A 15,946-nucleotide genomic window follows, 5' to 3' on the forward strand; every position below is an offset into this window, starting at 1 on the left:
TTGTTTTGTATGTGGGAAGAGGTGGGGCGGCGCCCCTAGCGCCCCTATGGGCCGGCCGCCACTGGTTTTATCTCTTTGACATGTTTGGCTCCTTTTCATCGTCGTTGCTTGCTGGGGCAACGCAGGACTGGTGAGGAGGGAGGGGGGCTGTGAGTCAGTGGGCATCTGACCCCCTCCCGGGCGTAATGCGCTTACGTTTTCCTGGGCCCCAGTCCCGGGGGACGTGGCGTGCACTGGGACTATAGGGGGCTGGAGGACTCTTTCCCCCTGCTTTAGGGCAGGAGGGGGGAGCCCTCCACGTCATAGTCCATACACGCTCTTCGCGAGGTGAGCGTGTCTGAGTGTGGGACATGGGGCACTTGTGCTCTCCCCGCGCTCCTTAGGGACTCGGGAGAGGTGGTGCATAGTGAGCCCATACGGGGCTGAGGGCTCTCTCCGTTCGCCTATGGGCGGAGGGTGGGAGCCCTCAGCGCTGTTTTCCGAGCACACCTCCGCGGGGTAAGCGTGCCAGAGTGTGCTCTGTCAGCCGCAGCCCCAACTTTCTCCACAGTTACGACCGGGGAGAGGTGAGTGAGGCGCAGCGGCTGCTAACCAGAAAGCCGGTCAGAGACAGTGAGATGGAACAGTGTTGTTGTGGGACGACAGCGCGTGTATACATCGAGCCTGTGAGAGATATAACGAGGGGTTACGTATCCTTGTTATATAAACACAGGCGGAGCCCTCTACTCAGGGGCCCTGTCTGTCCTATGCTGCTTGCTGAAGAGAAGTGTAGGATGGCAGTCAGGAGGCAGGCCTCCTTTTTATGCGGTGAGATGGGCGCGCATTCAGGTAGGCCCGCCCGGGGCCGGCTACGTCTATAGAAGTCTCAGTGGATGAATGATTACATGATACATATGATCCTCCACATACTTTGGTGTTACACTAAGCATGGCTATGCTTGTCATATAGTATCATTTAATTGTTTTGACAAACTATTTTTCATCATTTCTTAAATCTAAATTATTATACTTACATTGTTATCATTTTACAATCTGCTTTGGCTATTCAGTATATTATTAAACAAATTAGGCACATTTTAGTTTGAAATAATGTCATTTTGATCAAATGGGATACTGGATAATCTACTCTATTAAGTATATTATTATAGTATAATATCATATTATTTTTAACGTACTTCTATGAGACTCAGTTCAGGTGCTACCCACAGCTCTCCCTCATGTGTTAGCAGCCTTTGTAATGGATGCAGGTTTTGTGTCCAGGCAACCACCTGACTGACCTATAGGAGCCCTCTGCACTCTCTGACCTGTACACGTTCAGCTAATGCTATAGTAGCCTGCAGATTATGTATGAATAAAGGCAGGAATGCAGTAAGTAATCAACCATAGGAGGCTAATTTGTTTTTTGTCTCTAAAAAGCAAAAGTATAACCTAATAATACAAATAATTGAAGCGATAAGTGGTCACATCATATTGAAAATTATTACTTTTCTTTTCCTTATCGCTTTTCCCAGGTATGACACCGGGCAGGTTAACATTTGACTTAAAATCCAAACAAAACATGTGATGCTGATAATATCCAGCGGGTGGCAGAAGTGAGCTTCTTCAGAACATGTGTCGGCAAGCAGCTTACTGGTCTGCATTTGAATAAAGTGATCAGACGCAAGTGGGCTTCCTATATTTACCCTCTCTCATGTCAGGATTTCTCACAGGTCCAGTTTACACATTTAAATGAACATTACATTTTAATTTTTAGCCCAGGCACCGTTAAGGCTTCCACAAATCAAATTTCGAATTACCTCCTTTAAATTAAACCAAATGTACCAAATATTCCTTATTTGGTAACCATTTTAGCACCTCATGACACAACAATTTCATTATATACAGTTTCATTGCGGTAAGAAAATCAACTTGTATCCTCAATGCTACTGTTTGAGAATTTTGCACTGCCTTTAAGTGTTACTATATAGGTGAGATAAGATTATTAGCTTTCAAACGCTTTGCAGACAGGAATGTTGCATTCATGTGCTACTGTATTCAAAACAAACCTCCCTACAAGAAACAATTGTGAAGTCTTAAATGTCAGAGGGTTCCATATGCACATATATCCTGTTTACAACTGCAATCCTTTAATGAAGGGCTTTCAAATCTATGGGCTCGGAAGAAGAGTTAAAGTGTTATGCAGTGTACATTTAACATCCTTTTTTGATGCTTGGACGTAAGTGTACACTACCATTTTGTTTGTTTACCTTGTCTACCAATCTATTGTGAAACTACTTACTATTGGAGGAATTTTAGGAAACGTGACTGACTGCTTGTAAGATATTGATAAATCTTTACATAGCACACTATAAAATACTACTCTGCAGAAGGGATGAAAGCTCCAATGGTTTGTTAGTTAAAGCTATTGCAGTAACATAAATATTGTATACTAAAGTATAGTTTTTTTTTTTTTAAATGCATGGGTTTCTATGGAAAATAAAGGACTGAAAAGGCTCCGCGAAAAACGTTTTCTCCTGGGCCACGCGTTGACTCATTTAGAGCATGATTTAGAGCCTCACTCAATGTGTTGGTAAATGCAACAGTTTGTTACATTTAAAAATAAACCCCTTTTCACATGTTTATTTACCTCGAAGCAGTGGACAGTATGTCTTTTGACAGTTCAAGGATTCCCTCATACTGTATACGATCCAGCTACACACAATACTCCTGCTGAATCCACGTGAGAATCTGGAGAGCCACTCTTCTGCTCGGGGATTCAATTAACTGTGTTGATTTACCACATTTAAAAAATAACATTTATTTTGTAGTGACATAAAAATATTTTGTACTTCTGCAGGTTGAGTTAAAATTGTTTATAAAACTTTATTTTTCCTCTTTTCAACTCATGAGCTGTTCATCTTGGAAAAACCTCCAAGTGAGAACCCAAACCACGAACATGGTACACATACATTAAACAGCACACAGCGCCATCTACATCATCGAAACAAAACAGAGTCTACAGTGGAACAAAGCTTTGGAAATGATGGGAATAATGGTGATGATATATCACAAGACTGCCCATGTAGCTTGAGATTTAAAATACAAGAAAAGAAAGTAAGATACAAAAAAACCTTGAGGAAGAAATAAAAAGAGAGACCAGGAAATATTTTTAATACTGTAATGTCTGTCAGACAAACACAAAAGTACATCATACATTTTTCTCTGATTTCCAGTTGCTCCGTGTCCTATTTTTTTTCAACCTCTGGTAAAAGGAGACTGGAAACTTCTGCTCAGACTGAGGAGGTATTTGTACGTACGTATATCCTCAACAGGGCCATGCAAAGGGGTTACATTCAATAGGGGGAGTGCCAAATAAACCATAATAAAATAGAATTATGATAGACAAAATAAATTCATAGTTTCTGTATATATTGATCTTTTTCTTTTTGGCTTATAGATCAGCTAAGCAAAGCGATTCATTCCTGAGGTGTAAGGCTGTGGACACATTTCCAATTCAACATTGTGTATGTCAGCAGGGGGAAGGGTAATAGTCTCATTCTTTGCTATATGTTATATTTTATGTGTAGCAGAAAGGGAACCTGCTGTGAAATTCAACTTGAGCAGTAACAAACGGCAGACATAGTTTGTTTTTCGTGGATGAGGTGCTGGTGAGTCTGTGCAAAGCATTAAAAGCTTGCACCTATCTATCAACTGAGTGCCGTGCAACATCCGCCCACATCTGTTCTGCGTAGCATAGGGACAGATAGGCAGAAAAATATAGAATATTCAGGAACACAGACCCGACATGTGACACTTCATGCCGCCAGACTTCATTATAGGTGAGGGGGTTTCAAGCATAAAAAAAGCCAACAGAGTTTCCCGTCAGGCAGCAAGGAGATCTTCTTCACAAACGCAAATCACAAGAATAAAACCCAATGGCCGTACCTACTGGTGTGAATCTGATGCAGAGAAAACAACAGAAGCAATCGTATACGACGACTGTCAGTAGGATAATGCGAGGTAGCATTGATGAGGGAAACAGAGGGACCTGAGAGGACAAGCAGGCAGCGCTGGGTAAATGCTTGGATTTGCATTTCTGTGAACAAACAGAAGATAAATAGCTTTGTGAGATCGAGGGAGGTGCGTGAACCCCCCCGTGTCTGGGCTTCAGCTGGTGAACAAATCAGATAAATACTTCATACGCTTGCACGTGTGTACTGTGTGTTGATGTGTGTGCTGTCAGTTGCAGGAAGCAAAGAGTCACTCTGCCTCTAGGTTAGTGTATACAGTATGCATTCGAGAAAAAAACTGACTCTGCAGAGCAACGACTTTGATTACGTTGTTTAGAGCAAAAAGCTAAACTCTTCATTTAAGTTTTTTTTTTTTTGTCAAAGGGGCAAGTTCAATATCACTATCAAAATACTAATAACCCATTTACAAAGCAGAAAATATAACAAAAATAAAGACATTTAACTGTTAAGCTGTCTTCATACAGTAGCGTATTTTTAAAATCAGATCAAAATCAATTGGAAATGCATGCACAATGTGAATGAACATTTTCTTTTCTTTATCATAACACTGTAACATTGTAGGCTTAATACCTAGTCTGTTTTACAAACACTTAAAGGACACAAATAAAAACTAAGAGAAGTCACTGACATGCATGCTCTCATGCTGAACAGAAGAGAGACAAAATCACAAACATTATTAACATTTCACATAACAGCTATCTGAAAAAAAGATAAATGAATGGAATTTAAACCATGAGAAATGTCAATGTGAGGGGCAAGTTGGGAGGCGGGGTCTGTATGATGTTGAGGGTTAAAAGGTCAAGGGTCAGGACTGCTGGCCGCCCCACTGGCTGTCTACAGGCCGCCGAAGGAGCTCCTCTACGTGCCTCGCCACGTCCATGGTGTCGTCCAGGTCGAAGTCTCCGTCCGTATCCAATATAGAGTCGCTCCTGCCACAGGACACAGAGCGGAGCCAAACCACACTCAGACAAGCTGGCAGCACATCACTAAGAAAAATCCCAGTTGGAGCAACAAGACACTCTTTACTCGTATAAAATGCACAGTCACACACACCCTCACTCATTCCGCTCCTCATATGTTTAAAGGACTTGTTGACTCACATTGGGGGGTATATGCCGTAGGTGTGAGAGTGATTGACAGGTGCTGGGGAGGCGCCGTGATCCATATAGGTTGGATTCCCACTTGATGGGTCTGGATTGGCTGTCGTAAACCTGTATACAAACACACACACATGCAAACACACACACACACACACACACACACAAAACCAAGATAAAAGCCTATGAGTCTATGTTCAGCAGTTGCCTAAGCAACTACCCTCAGCGTGTTTTCCAGGCCTCGCTGCATCATTATGGCTATTCACTGTTCTGCGGGTGCACCAAGCATGGAGACAGGCAGGGAGTGGGGCTTTCTAACTAACAAGCCTAACTCTAATGATGAGTGGAAGACAAGCTTGCTCAGGAACCCTGGCCGTCCTTAATTGGCCTCCTCCAACTGTAACAGCTAACTAATAGCTGATCTGAATTCAGGATCCAATATTTGGTGATTAACTCTAAATGTTGCCTCAGAGTTAAAACTGCAGGGTCGTGGTCAGAGAATAAAGAAAGGAGCAGGAAGGGAAGAACAGGAGGACAAACAGGAAGCGTAATACTTACTCGGGCACCACTTGCTTGATCTGTGGTTTCACGTAGCCATCCACGGCTTTGGCTTTAAAACAAACACAGGGAGAGAGAGAATGACAGCTGAGTGCCGACGTCACACTGCAATCAATACATCCGCTCACAACAAAGCATCTGAGGCTGTGGTATTTCATTTTGAATGTAACAGCAGCCTGAACAAACATAAGGTTGCTTACAGAGTGGTGGGGTGTAATATTTGGAGAAAACCTCATCCTTGTGTCTGTCGGGGTAGAGGAACAGGAGGTGATTGAGATCGCTGATGCGGTCAGACAGGGAGCGAATGGAGAAGTCTTTGGTTGTGTACGGCATGAGGTTCCAAACCATTCTTTCACCTGGAGAAACACAGCATCCACAACAAAGTTTCAGCAATGTAAGGGACATAGGCAGTCTGTCTCCAAGCATGCGTTTTGATGTTGTAGAGAAAGAAGCTAAGAGACCAATTTTACAGAATGTTGTTTAGATTTAAGGCCTGTCCTTTGCCTTTTGCACGAGCAGGTACATTACCTGTATCTGAAGTGCCCAAGATAATGTCCACAAGTGTTTCTCTTGCCTAAAACTCATCATCAGTTGGTTTTCATTGCAGTGTAAAGAAACCAGAAAATATTCACATTTAAATAGCTGGAATCCTTTTTTCTTTAACAGTTAGTCAAACCAATTATTCAATAAGATTTAAATGGTCGGCAATTTATTTAATAGTTGACAACTTATCATTTAATCTTTGCAGCTCTACCTACCATGTGAAAATATGGGATGTATAAGACCCTTTTGCATCCTTTCTTGATATTAGCTATTAAGTCATTAAGTTGTGTATGGTTAGTCGGTACATCCATAGCTGTGATTAAATCCCCTATACTTAATATCAAAACATTTAAAGGGGCCCTATTACTGTATGCTATTCAGGGTTTTCTCTTTGCTGTAGTGTATTCCAAAGTTTCTCTCACACACCCTCCCCCCTGACTGGAATGCTTCAATTGGCCTCCTTCGTTAACTTCTGTAACTAAATGATATCACTACGCAACACTTGCGCTTCTATTGGCTAGCACTTCAACACTTTGTACGTGAAAGGCTAAGTGGTGGGACATCCACTGGCCAGCCAGCTAACCAATAAGATCAGACTGGGCTCGGGTTTCAGTCAGAGGTGCTGCAGCTCAGTTAGTATGAGAAAAAAAAGAAGACCTTTTTGTAACATTGAAACATGGAAATAAACGGTAGTGTGTCACAGTAGAGGTACAACATACAATAATGAAACCTGAACATTAGCATAATAGGGCCCCTTAAACCAGCACTTCCCACGAGGGACAATAACACACATGTACATGTCTTACCTGCTTTGTTAGGATTTTCTGCCACCCAGGCAATTGTAATTCCTCCAATCTCAGAATCACTAAATCGCAGAAGGAAAGTACCGTTGGGTTTGGACATCAGCATGTCCTGAGCCTGCTGCTTGTTCACAAAGCCCAAAATGGCTCTAAAAAAGAGAGGGATGTAAAGAAGAAAGAAAGACATTAAAATGTTCATGTGCATTCCCTCGCCACCTCTCTTATTTATTGCAATCTTAGGTTACAAGGGCAAGTGGGTCTTGCTCCCCAGTTTGCCATGGAAAATCATGACAGTGAAACATTGCCTGAGTTGTTAAGATTGATGTGGGTGGAGACATTTACTTTAACAGGACATGCAGTCCTGCTGTGAATCTGAAAAACATGCTGGTGCTTTTATGTTTGTGTTCCGCTGTGCTTTACAGCCTAACATTAAAACCAAAAAATAAAACTGCAATTTTTCCTACCCGTCATTCCAGTGTGGTTTGAGATGCTTTTTTGTGAGTTCCATCACTCCATCGAACCACTGCCAAAAAGTGAAGTTCCTCCCTGGCAAGCTTTCCTGTAGGAAATGTATTTTTAAAAACAGCCAGGATATGTATATATATTATAAGCTTTCCTGTTCCCGAGTGTCCATCCAGTCCATAAGTACAGAGAACAGCATGTCCTCATCCCAGTTGTTTATGATTTACCAAGAGTGCAGCTGCTTGTGTATATGTTGTATGTGCGGGTATTGTGAGTGTGTATGTGTGCAGTTCCTACACCAGTCTGTGAAGCGGATGAAACTTGATGTTCCTGTAATCTAATGAGACTGATGGTGTGTGGAGAACCTAAGTGTGCTTTCTACCTTTGCAAGCTGCTGTGAGCCAGAGAATGAGGCCTCCAGCCTTTCACTGTGTGGACAAACAGGCCCATTAAGATGAAGACCTGGCCATCAATGGGCCGTTCTCACTCAAGCTGACTACAGAACAGAGCTGTAAGGGCACAGCAAATGGAGCATGACATATTTCTGTGTGAATACCCAATAGCAAATCACCCCATGGAGAACAAGCATGTGGCTGAAATCGGCGTACTGAAAATGGCCTTCAGGCGTTTGAACAATGCAAGGAGGAAAAAACCCTCCCAGAAAGTAATCCATAAAGTTTAACTGATGATGACAGACGATAATTCTGCTTTATATAAGGGGAGAGGAAGAGGCTGGCACTGACCCTGTTAAACTGTGACCATGTCATAGTCAGGTTGCGGTAGTCGTCAGGGTTGTTGCTGGAGATGCTGAAGGCCTTCTGAGCGAGGAAGACCAGGTTCTCCTCAGACAGGCCTCGGTTACTCTGCACCTCAGCCTTGTACTTCATGTTGATGGCATCACACAGCTGAGGCCAGATCACTTTATCTGGCACGAGGAAAGGCACCCGTCCCTGTGGCACAGAGAAGACAGCAGAGGATTTACACCAGCTTTATCGACAGCAGAATGCAAAAAATAGTCATAGATACAGCATGTGCATATGTGAGCTCACAATGCATTACAATCAACCAGTTACCATGTGGATAGACACATATCCAGTACACAGAAATAAATGTGCTCTGTAGCTTGTTCATAAATAAAGTTATTCATATAAAGGGCAGCAACTGTTTAATGTTATAAAATGTCAGAAAACAACAACAAATGCCCATCTAAATCGTCAAAATGTATTACATAGAAAATAGTTTGAACACTGGAAAATTTTGATTTGACCAACGTAGTGGAAGGTTAGAAAACGCGAAAACACAACGTGACACACGAGAGCTCGACTTAATTGCCAACATCAAGAATTTAGGGAAAGTTATGACTGGAGAATTGCTGCAAGACATTTTCTGCAGACACAAAGTGACACAGCTCCTGGCTAAACAATACTCAACATCTCTCCTCCAAGTCCCATGTCTTTAGCTACAATAGCTCTGCGAGAATCATCAACATTCTACATAACAAACCAATAACTATAACACCTCTATCGGCTGACGCCAACAGGCAGGAGTGAGGAGGCAAAACCCAATATCTCAGAGAGAGAGCGCGCAGACCCCCAAGGTCGCAGGCCTGTGTGTGCTTGACTGGTCAAATCAATGCTGAACAGGTGATAAACAAAGGTACATTTGGTACATAAAACAGCCAGGTTTAGATGTTTTTGAAATATTTAAGAAACAAAATATAAAAAACGAATACAAAAGGTTAAACAAGTCTGAATGAAATTATGATCACACTCAAAAAAACCTTTACTCACAGTTTCTGCAAAAGCGTTGTCCCACAGGACGGTTGCTGTGGCGTTATTGTCTTGGCTACCGTGAACAATCACCACTACAGGAAGTGATAACGTCTGCAAAGAGAAAAAGGGGAGACCAGTTCAGCGGAAGAATGCTGTGACAACTAATACTTTTTTATAAGTTAAATAAACGAATTCCTACTCTGGAATCTTTCAATTCAACATATGCGTTGTGATTACTGCTACTGAAAAGCAACTAAACATTTAAGATTCATCAATATGTAGCTTCTGTAAGAATGAAGAGGAAACCAGTTTTATTCTATCGTCCACATGCTGCAAACTTGTGGATCCATTATCCAGATTGGCAAATCAATATGTATTTTAAAGCTGCACTTTAATCAATCATGCCAGATAATTATTACAATTATTCGTTTTTTTAAATATGTAAATTCAATGCCAGATAAAGAAATATCCATTACAAAAAAGCACAACAAAACAAGTGATAGGGAAACATTGCTCTCATATAGACAGCTATATGATCCCCAAAATACAGGAGGCTCAATTTATTTAAATTTCTATCAACATTTTTGAATGTACCGATGATGTTGACCTAATTATTTGAAATACTGGAGGAATCCTATTTATTTTATTTTGTCTTTTGTCACCTTTGTTTGTTTGTTACACAGTGTTGTCATAAGTTTTCATGTTTGTTATGTTTATTATTTTGCCTGTTACATAAAAAAAAAATACATATGGAACAAGATATCATATCAGATATCAGTCAGATGAAAATGAGTATGATTGGCCAGCTGCACTGTACTTCACAGTATGTGTGGGAGTGGCTTTGTAAGGTTTTGTGACTTGTAGCTTTTAATAATTAAACAGATAACCCCTCTTGCAGGAGTAAGAATGCAGAGTATCTTTGTGCGTCCAGGCTTTTAAATGAGTTTCTTCCTCTCTTACCTTTACTTGAAAAACGAGCTCGTTGCCTCCGACGCTGAACTGAGACTCGAACAGGATGGTGAACTTCTCCTCCGTGACAGATTCTGCTCCCCGTCTGTCCGATCGCTTGATCCTCTTCAGGGACTACATGAAAGATGAAATGAGTAAAAACGAGCAACACTGGATATATAGTACAGTTAGGCTGACAATGTACACATTATATGTACAGCACATGCATGCATGAGTCAGACCTGACATGTAAATAATTCATGGAGTTCTTTTGGGACGTGATGTACAGAGAGAGGCTCTACTGGAGCTGCACACTGATCCTGCAAAGCATTGCTGATTTGCCATCAGTTTATGTGGGATATACTGTACAGAAATTCTCACACTGGATGATGAAGTACAGCTCAACACTGCTACCAAACCCTACAAAATATTATTGAAATAATAAATATAGAGCTACAACTGTAAGATAAGTCACTGAATTGTTAAATTGATTGAAAGAAAGATAATTGCCCACTATATTGATATTCAGTTAATCATTAAAGTAATTGTTCCCCTTAAAAAAATGGCAGTAATTGCTGTTAGCCTCTCAAATATGTAGATTTCCTGCCTTTCTTTTTTATATCATATTAAACAGAATATTTCCTATCATCTAGGACTTGAGAAAATGGAATTGAAATGTAACAATATTTTCTTACATTTTATTAGACCAAATTATCAATTAATTGATCTAGAAGAAAAATCTGAATTTAAGTCTATAAGTCTAGACTATAGGACCTACATAACGTGCAAGTGAAGCTATTTCCCTTAAAAGGAAACGTATCTGACATATATAGGCACATCTTCCATAGATTTCCGTACTTCTGGTGAGCTAATAACTCAATGAGCTGTATGCAAAGGTAGACTACACTAACACTGAACCATGGACCCTGATTTTCTCATTTACTTCTCCTCAGGAACACTCACCATGTTTCTGAAGTGGGCGCTGAGAGTGCCGGTAGTCTGATGATACTCCATCACACAGTTATTGTTAAGAATTTCTCCGCTGCTGTCACTGAAGGAGAGACACAATCAACAAGTGAGTCAATTACCTGTAAAAATCTGCACTGAAGCACTCGAGTACTGAGGATTATATTTTTCCAAGAACAAATTAAATAAGAAAATGAGTGAGTGAAACACAACAGGGGGTAGAAATTATGTTCATGCTCGTATGACTAGAAGGGTTAACTAACACTATGTTCTCTAGACGAGCAAGCACCAGGCAGATGTCTGCAGATTGGGAGAGTGTGAGCAACAGCAGCAGATGAAGGCCGAGCTGATGAATTGCTCAACCATATAACCACTGGCTGCCTGGCTGACCTTGAGTCTCGGGAGGTTTTTGTATTTGTCAGGAGGAATGTGGAACGAGGCCGTGGAATAGGCTAAATGTGGATTCTGCATCCACACCATAGATTCCTCTGAGGCATTGTTCAAGTTCCAGCCATGTCTGTGTGGTGAGGTCTGGGAACACACTAGGCCACAGTTCATCCATTATCAACTAATCCATGAACAAAACTATGAATCGTTATCTCAATGGCGCCAATGGAGCTTGTCACGTTGTCCCCAGGAAATAAGGTAGGGATAATTCAAAGGTTGTGTACAAAGCAGGAAACAGCTGGATGTGTTGTTGCTACAGCATTTGTGTGTGTAACTTTTCTATATCAATTCAAAATTAACCCTTCGCTAAAGTTCCCAGAAAAAAACCCTAAACCATTTTTTTCTTGTTGACAATTTTGCTTTTCATTTGACAGAGGACAGTGAAGAAATGGAGGAGAGAAAGAAATACACAAACAACATCAACACGGTCTCTCACCTACATGAAAACACACCAAGGGTTCATTATTTTATTTTGATTTTATGAGTTTGACCTTTTCCTTAACTTATTTTATTGTAACACTTTGGCAATGTTGACATGGTCACGTTTAAGCCTACAAAGCATCTTGATTTGAGGGGTGTGACCTCCAATATGGTCACATTTCTATCGGTTTGCACAGTTTCTCTGTTTTAAAATCCACACATGAACAGGGCAATGCACTTACTTCCTTGTGTTCTCGTTCTTCAGCAGGGCCTTGGCCTGCTGTTCACTGACGATGGTGGCTTTCACCTGCGGAGGGTTCATGTGCACGTTCAATTTGCCTCCTACTAGAAGGCGCACTGTAGCGGCAAACTTGGTTTGGGTTTTCAGCACCTGGGGAGGCTGTTTCTCAATGATGAAGGTGCTGTGGAGACACAAAGGGAGACAGACTGAGTGACGAACTAAGCCCTGATCATTAGCTGGCTTTTTGTTGTATTTCATCAGCAATAGCATGCAATAATTCACATGTACATGCCATGATTGCTTATGCGGTTATTTTTGTTGTAGCTAGTTACAATGTATCATACATTTCCAATGGAATTGTGTCTAAATTAGAGAATGATACATTATAAAATGTTTACACTTTCAAAAGACTGCACAAATGTTCTGCATGTTCACTGTACACATACAGTGCAGTGTTTGGTGTTCATGCTAATTTCAAACTTACTGTCTCCTCAAGCCTCCTTTCAAATGTACATATTTGATAGCATTAGCCTTTAAAAAGAACTATAAAGTAGTGAAGGAAATGGAAGTAAGGTGGTATTTGTCTGTCTAGGTGTCTTCTGATGTTCACCTATACACAAACAGAGCAAGAGGAGAGACAATAGCAGACAGCCTAATGATCACACACACACACACACACACACACACACACACACACACACACACACACACACACACACACACACACACACACACACACACACACACACACACACACACACACCTAAGTGATGAACACAAAACTCTCCCATTCTCAGCCGGGGGCTTCAGGGGGAATATAAAGAGGATGTTGTTGAGGACACATAACCTGTGTTTGTACTGTGGGAGTTAGCAGTGCATTACTGCGTGGCGGCAGGCTTGTCTGTGGCCAATCAGGAATTGCTCTGACAGAAACATGTCTTCTCAATGTTCCCGGCTGGAACCATCTTGAAGAAAAGTAGAAGAGGACACTGGGTGCATACTGAGTCACTTCAATCTCTTCCACGTTTACCTCACTTGCATATTTTTCTTGTGTCTTATGTGAACTGTGCTAAAGCTATTAAAGGCGAGAATGTATCACCTGAACAGCAGCAGCCTGTTATCTGTTAACAAATACCTGCAGATGAAAAACAACCGGCACTTTGAATTCAAACAGAGTCCAGCTGAGAGGCAGAGGAACAGTAACCACATGCCTTTATTTATTTATATTCTGACAGTGGGTTCATTATTTATTAGCTTAGAATATGATGATGGTGTCTTTTGAACACTGGAAATAATGATCAGCCTCAGATAAGACTGAAGGGAAATGACAATTTTAAAAAGTGTCTCTTGCCGATGAACAGACTATCTTACTCAATCTGAATTAGATTGCATCCATGAAAAAATGTAATGCGGGAAATAACAGATTATGGGAAGAAAATGAAAATGTTGAGACCGTCAGTAATTGGAATTGAATAAGTGGCGTGTCGGCTGGTCAAAAACGTTCTGTGGAGGCTCTTGAGAGAAGAAAAAGAGCTTTGAGATGTTCTTCAAGAGGACAGACCATAAAAATAAGAATGATTAAATAAAAGGCTTGTTGTAAACTGTTGTAAACATTAAATGATGTTCTGTTCAGAGATGCTGGAGGGCTGAAAGACTCTGGCACATGTGCCTTAGGTGTCAACCAAGTTTTCTGCAATAAACAGTCATGAGGATTCAATCAAAAGGTGGATAAACAGAATGCCTGAGTAATTTAATTAGGTAAAAGAGGATATCCCTCTCGCTGTTGACCACAAACATAAATAAGGTTGTGTAAGTAGGACTTTCCTGCATAAAGACCCACTGAATGCAGGGAATGACAATGCCTCACGCATTGTTCATAAAACACCTACCCGCACACATGCTGGGGCTGATAAACCTGTATTGACATAATACTAGCCTACAATACTGCCCTTATATCATTTTTAGACAATATTCAGCCTTGAAAGGTGTTATAAACCCCAACACACACACACACACACACCTGGTGACCAATGCTGAGATGATATCTGTGATCGTACTGTTGAGGTCGTTGAGGAGCTCTTCAATGGGGCCGGGGATGGGCAGCTGTTGTCTGAGATGCTCTGCCCTCCGAATCTGCTGCCTGTTTTGCCAGATCGTTTCTGCCAGTTTCTCACACCTGACAAACAAAAAATAAGATTATCAGCCGAATAATATTATCAGACATATTATGTTTCCTCACTATTTATAGACAATGGAACCAACTACAGCAGCTGATTAGGAAATATTAAATAAAGTATAGTTTTAAATGACTCTGAAATCTTTGCCGGGATAGCATTTTTAACTGAAAATAAGAAAGTAAAAGCCTAAAAAAATAAGTTTGCGTTAAAGGAGCCAATAAATTATGGTAATAAAACTCAACGGTAGTCAATTTAGAGCACCTTAACCAGTGACCCTGTGCTGTGTGGGGTAGTCCCGTAGCTGTGATGTTGATGGGAGGTGGACCAGAACTCACCAGGACTGCAGGATGTCCAGGCCTCCCTCCGGTGGGCCCCCGTTGCCCGCCAGCTGTTGCCGTCTCTTCCACTGGATGAGCTCGTCATCCAGAATAATGGTCTGCTGCTTCCTCAGCAGCTGCAGTGTTTTCTGGTGCTTCTCTGCAAGGTCCTGCACATCAAAACAAACATGGATGCTGACTCCAATCACACATTTGCACTCTTGCGCACACACCCTTTAAGAGGCCCTGCAAAGGGTTTTGGGTTTTGCACTGTGTCCATAAATGCTTGCCGTAGTTGCCTGTTTCTGGCTGTCTATGGAGCACATGGGTTGTTTCCTGTCAACTAAATCCTTGCTCAAATCCTAGGGTCTTTATGTCTGTAAGTACCATTCCATATATTGTCCGTGTATACTTAGTTGCACATTTAAATTGATTATATGCAAACATGAAGAACAATGAATGATGCTAAACTTGTTAGCCTGTGAACAGCAGTGGAAATGTTTGTAGCATTTATGCTAACAGGTACTCTGTTGTTTGGAATGTTTGTTTTAGTCTTGTTTCTTTGTTTATTTAGTGTTTAATGTGACAACGTCTCATGACTTTGGGTTTTGTTTTTATTTTAGTTTTACAAAAATGGAAATGAAAATGGAAATGAAAATGGAATTTAATCAGTAAACATCCAAAACTGAGCTGCTGTCTCCTGGGTGTTTATTTCCGTGTGAAGCTATCTGCCAAGCCTGAGATCCGAAAAGTATTCTTGCGAGGGCAGAATACATACAGTATGTTTTCTTAAAAGGTCCCCTATTATATTGTTTTTCATCAATATATTATAGGTCGCAGACAAAACATGTCTCTGAAGTGTTTGGCTCGAAATACCAAACAGATCACCCATTGTAGCATGCAGTGTTGTAGTCAAGTCACCAATTCACGAGTCCAAGTCACCCTTGAGTCCCCACTTTTTCGAGTCCGAGTCACCTAGGGAGAGTCGGAGTCGAGTCCGAGTCTGAGTCCGAGTCCGAGTCCAAGTCTGAGTCACCCAAGGAGTGTCCGAGTCGAGTCCGGGTCATCATTACCTGTGTTTGAGTCAGAGTCCAAGTCTGAGTCACCCAAGAAGAGTCCGAGTCACAAGTCTTCGTGGATATATGTGTTGAAATGTAGCTGCTCCTCTACATTGCTTTTATCCCTGTCA

The 15,946-nt window shown here is 41.3% G+C and overlaps 1 protein-coding gene across 1 annotated transcript; it reads right to left on the minus strand.

Annotated features, from left to right (window-relative positions):
• Nucleotides 1–2,836: 2,836 nt before the first annotated feature.
• LOC104948337 (signal transducer and activator of transcription 5B-like) lies at nt 2,837–14,993 on the minus strand (the record flags this gene model as incomplete). The annotated part of the gene is made up of 13 exons (XM_010774534.1): nt 2,837–4,938; nt 5,110–5,220; nt 5,665–5,716; nt 5,865–6,020; nt 7,014–7,156; nt 7,472–7,566; nt 8,213–8,419; nt 9,260–9,352; nt 10,202–10,324; nt 11,153–11,240; nt 12,265–12,444; nt 14,284–14,439; nt 14,776–14,993. Coding segments are annotated over 13 exons (1,746 nt in total), but the record flags the coding sequence as incomplete, so codon positions are not given.
• Nucleotides 14,994–15,946: the final 953 nt, after the last annotated feature.

Source organism: Notothenia coriiceps, unplaced genomic scaffold (assembly GCF_000735185.1).
Source record: "Notothenia coriiceps isolate Sejong01 unplaced genomic scaffold, NC01 NC01_scaffold00014197, whole genome shotgun sequence".
Classification (NCBI taxonomy): Eukaryota; Metazoa; Chordata; class Actinopteri; order Perciformes; family Nototheniidae; genus Notothenia; species Notothenia coriiceps.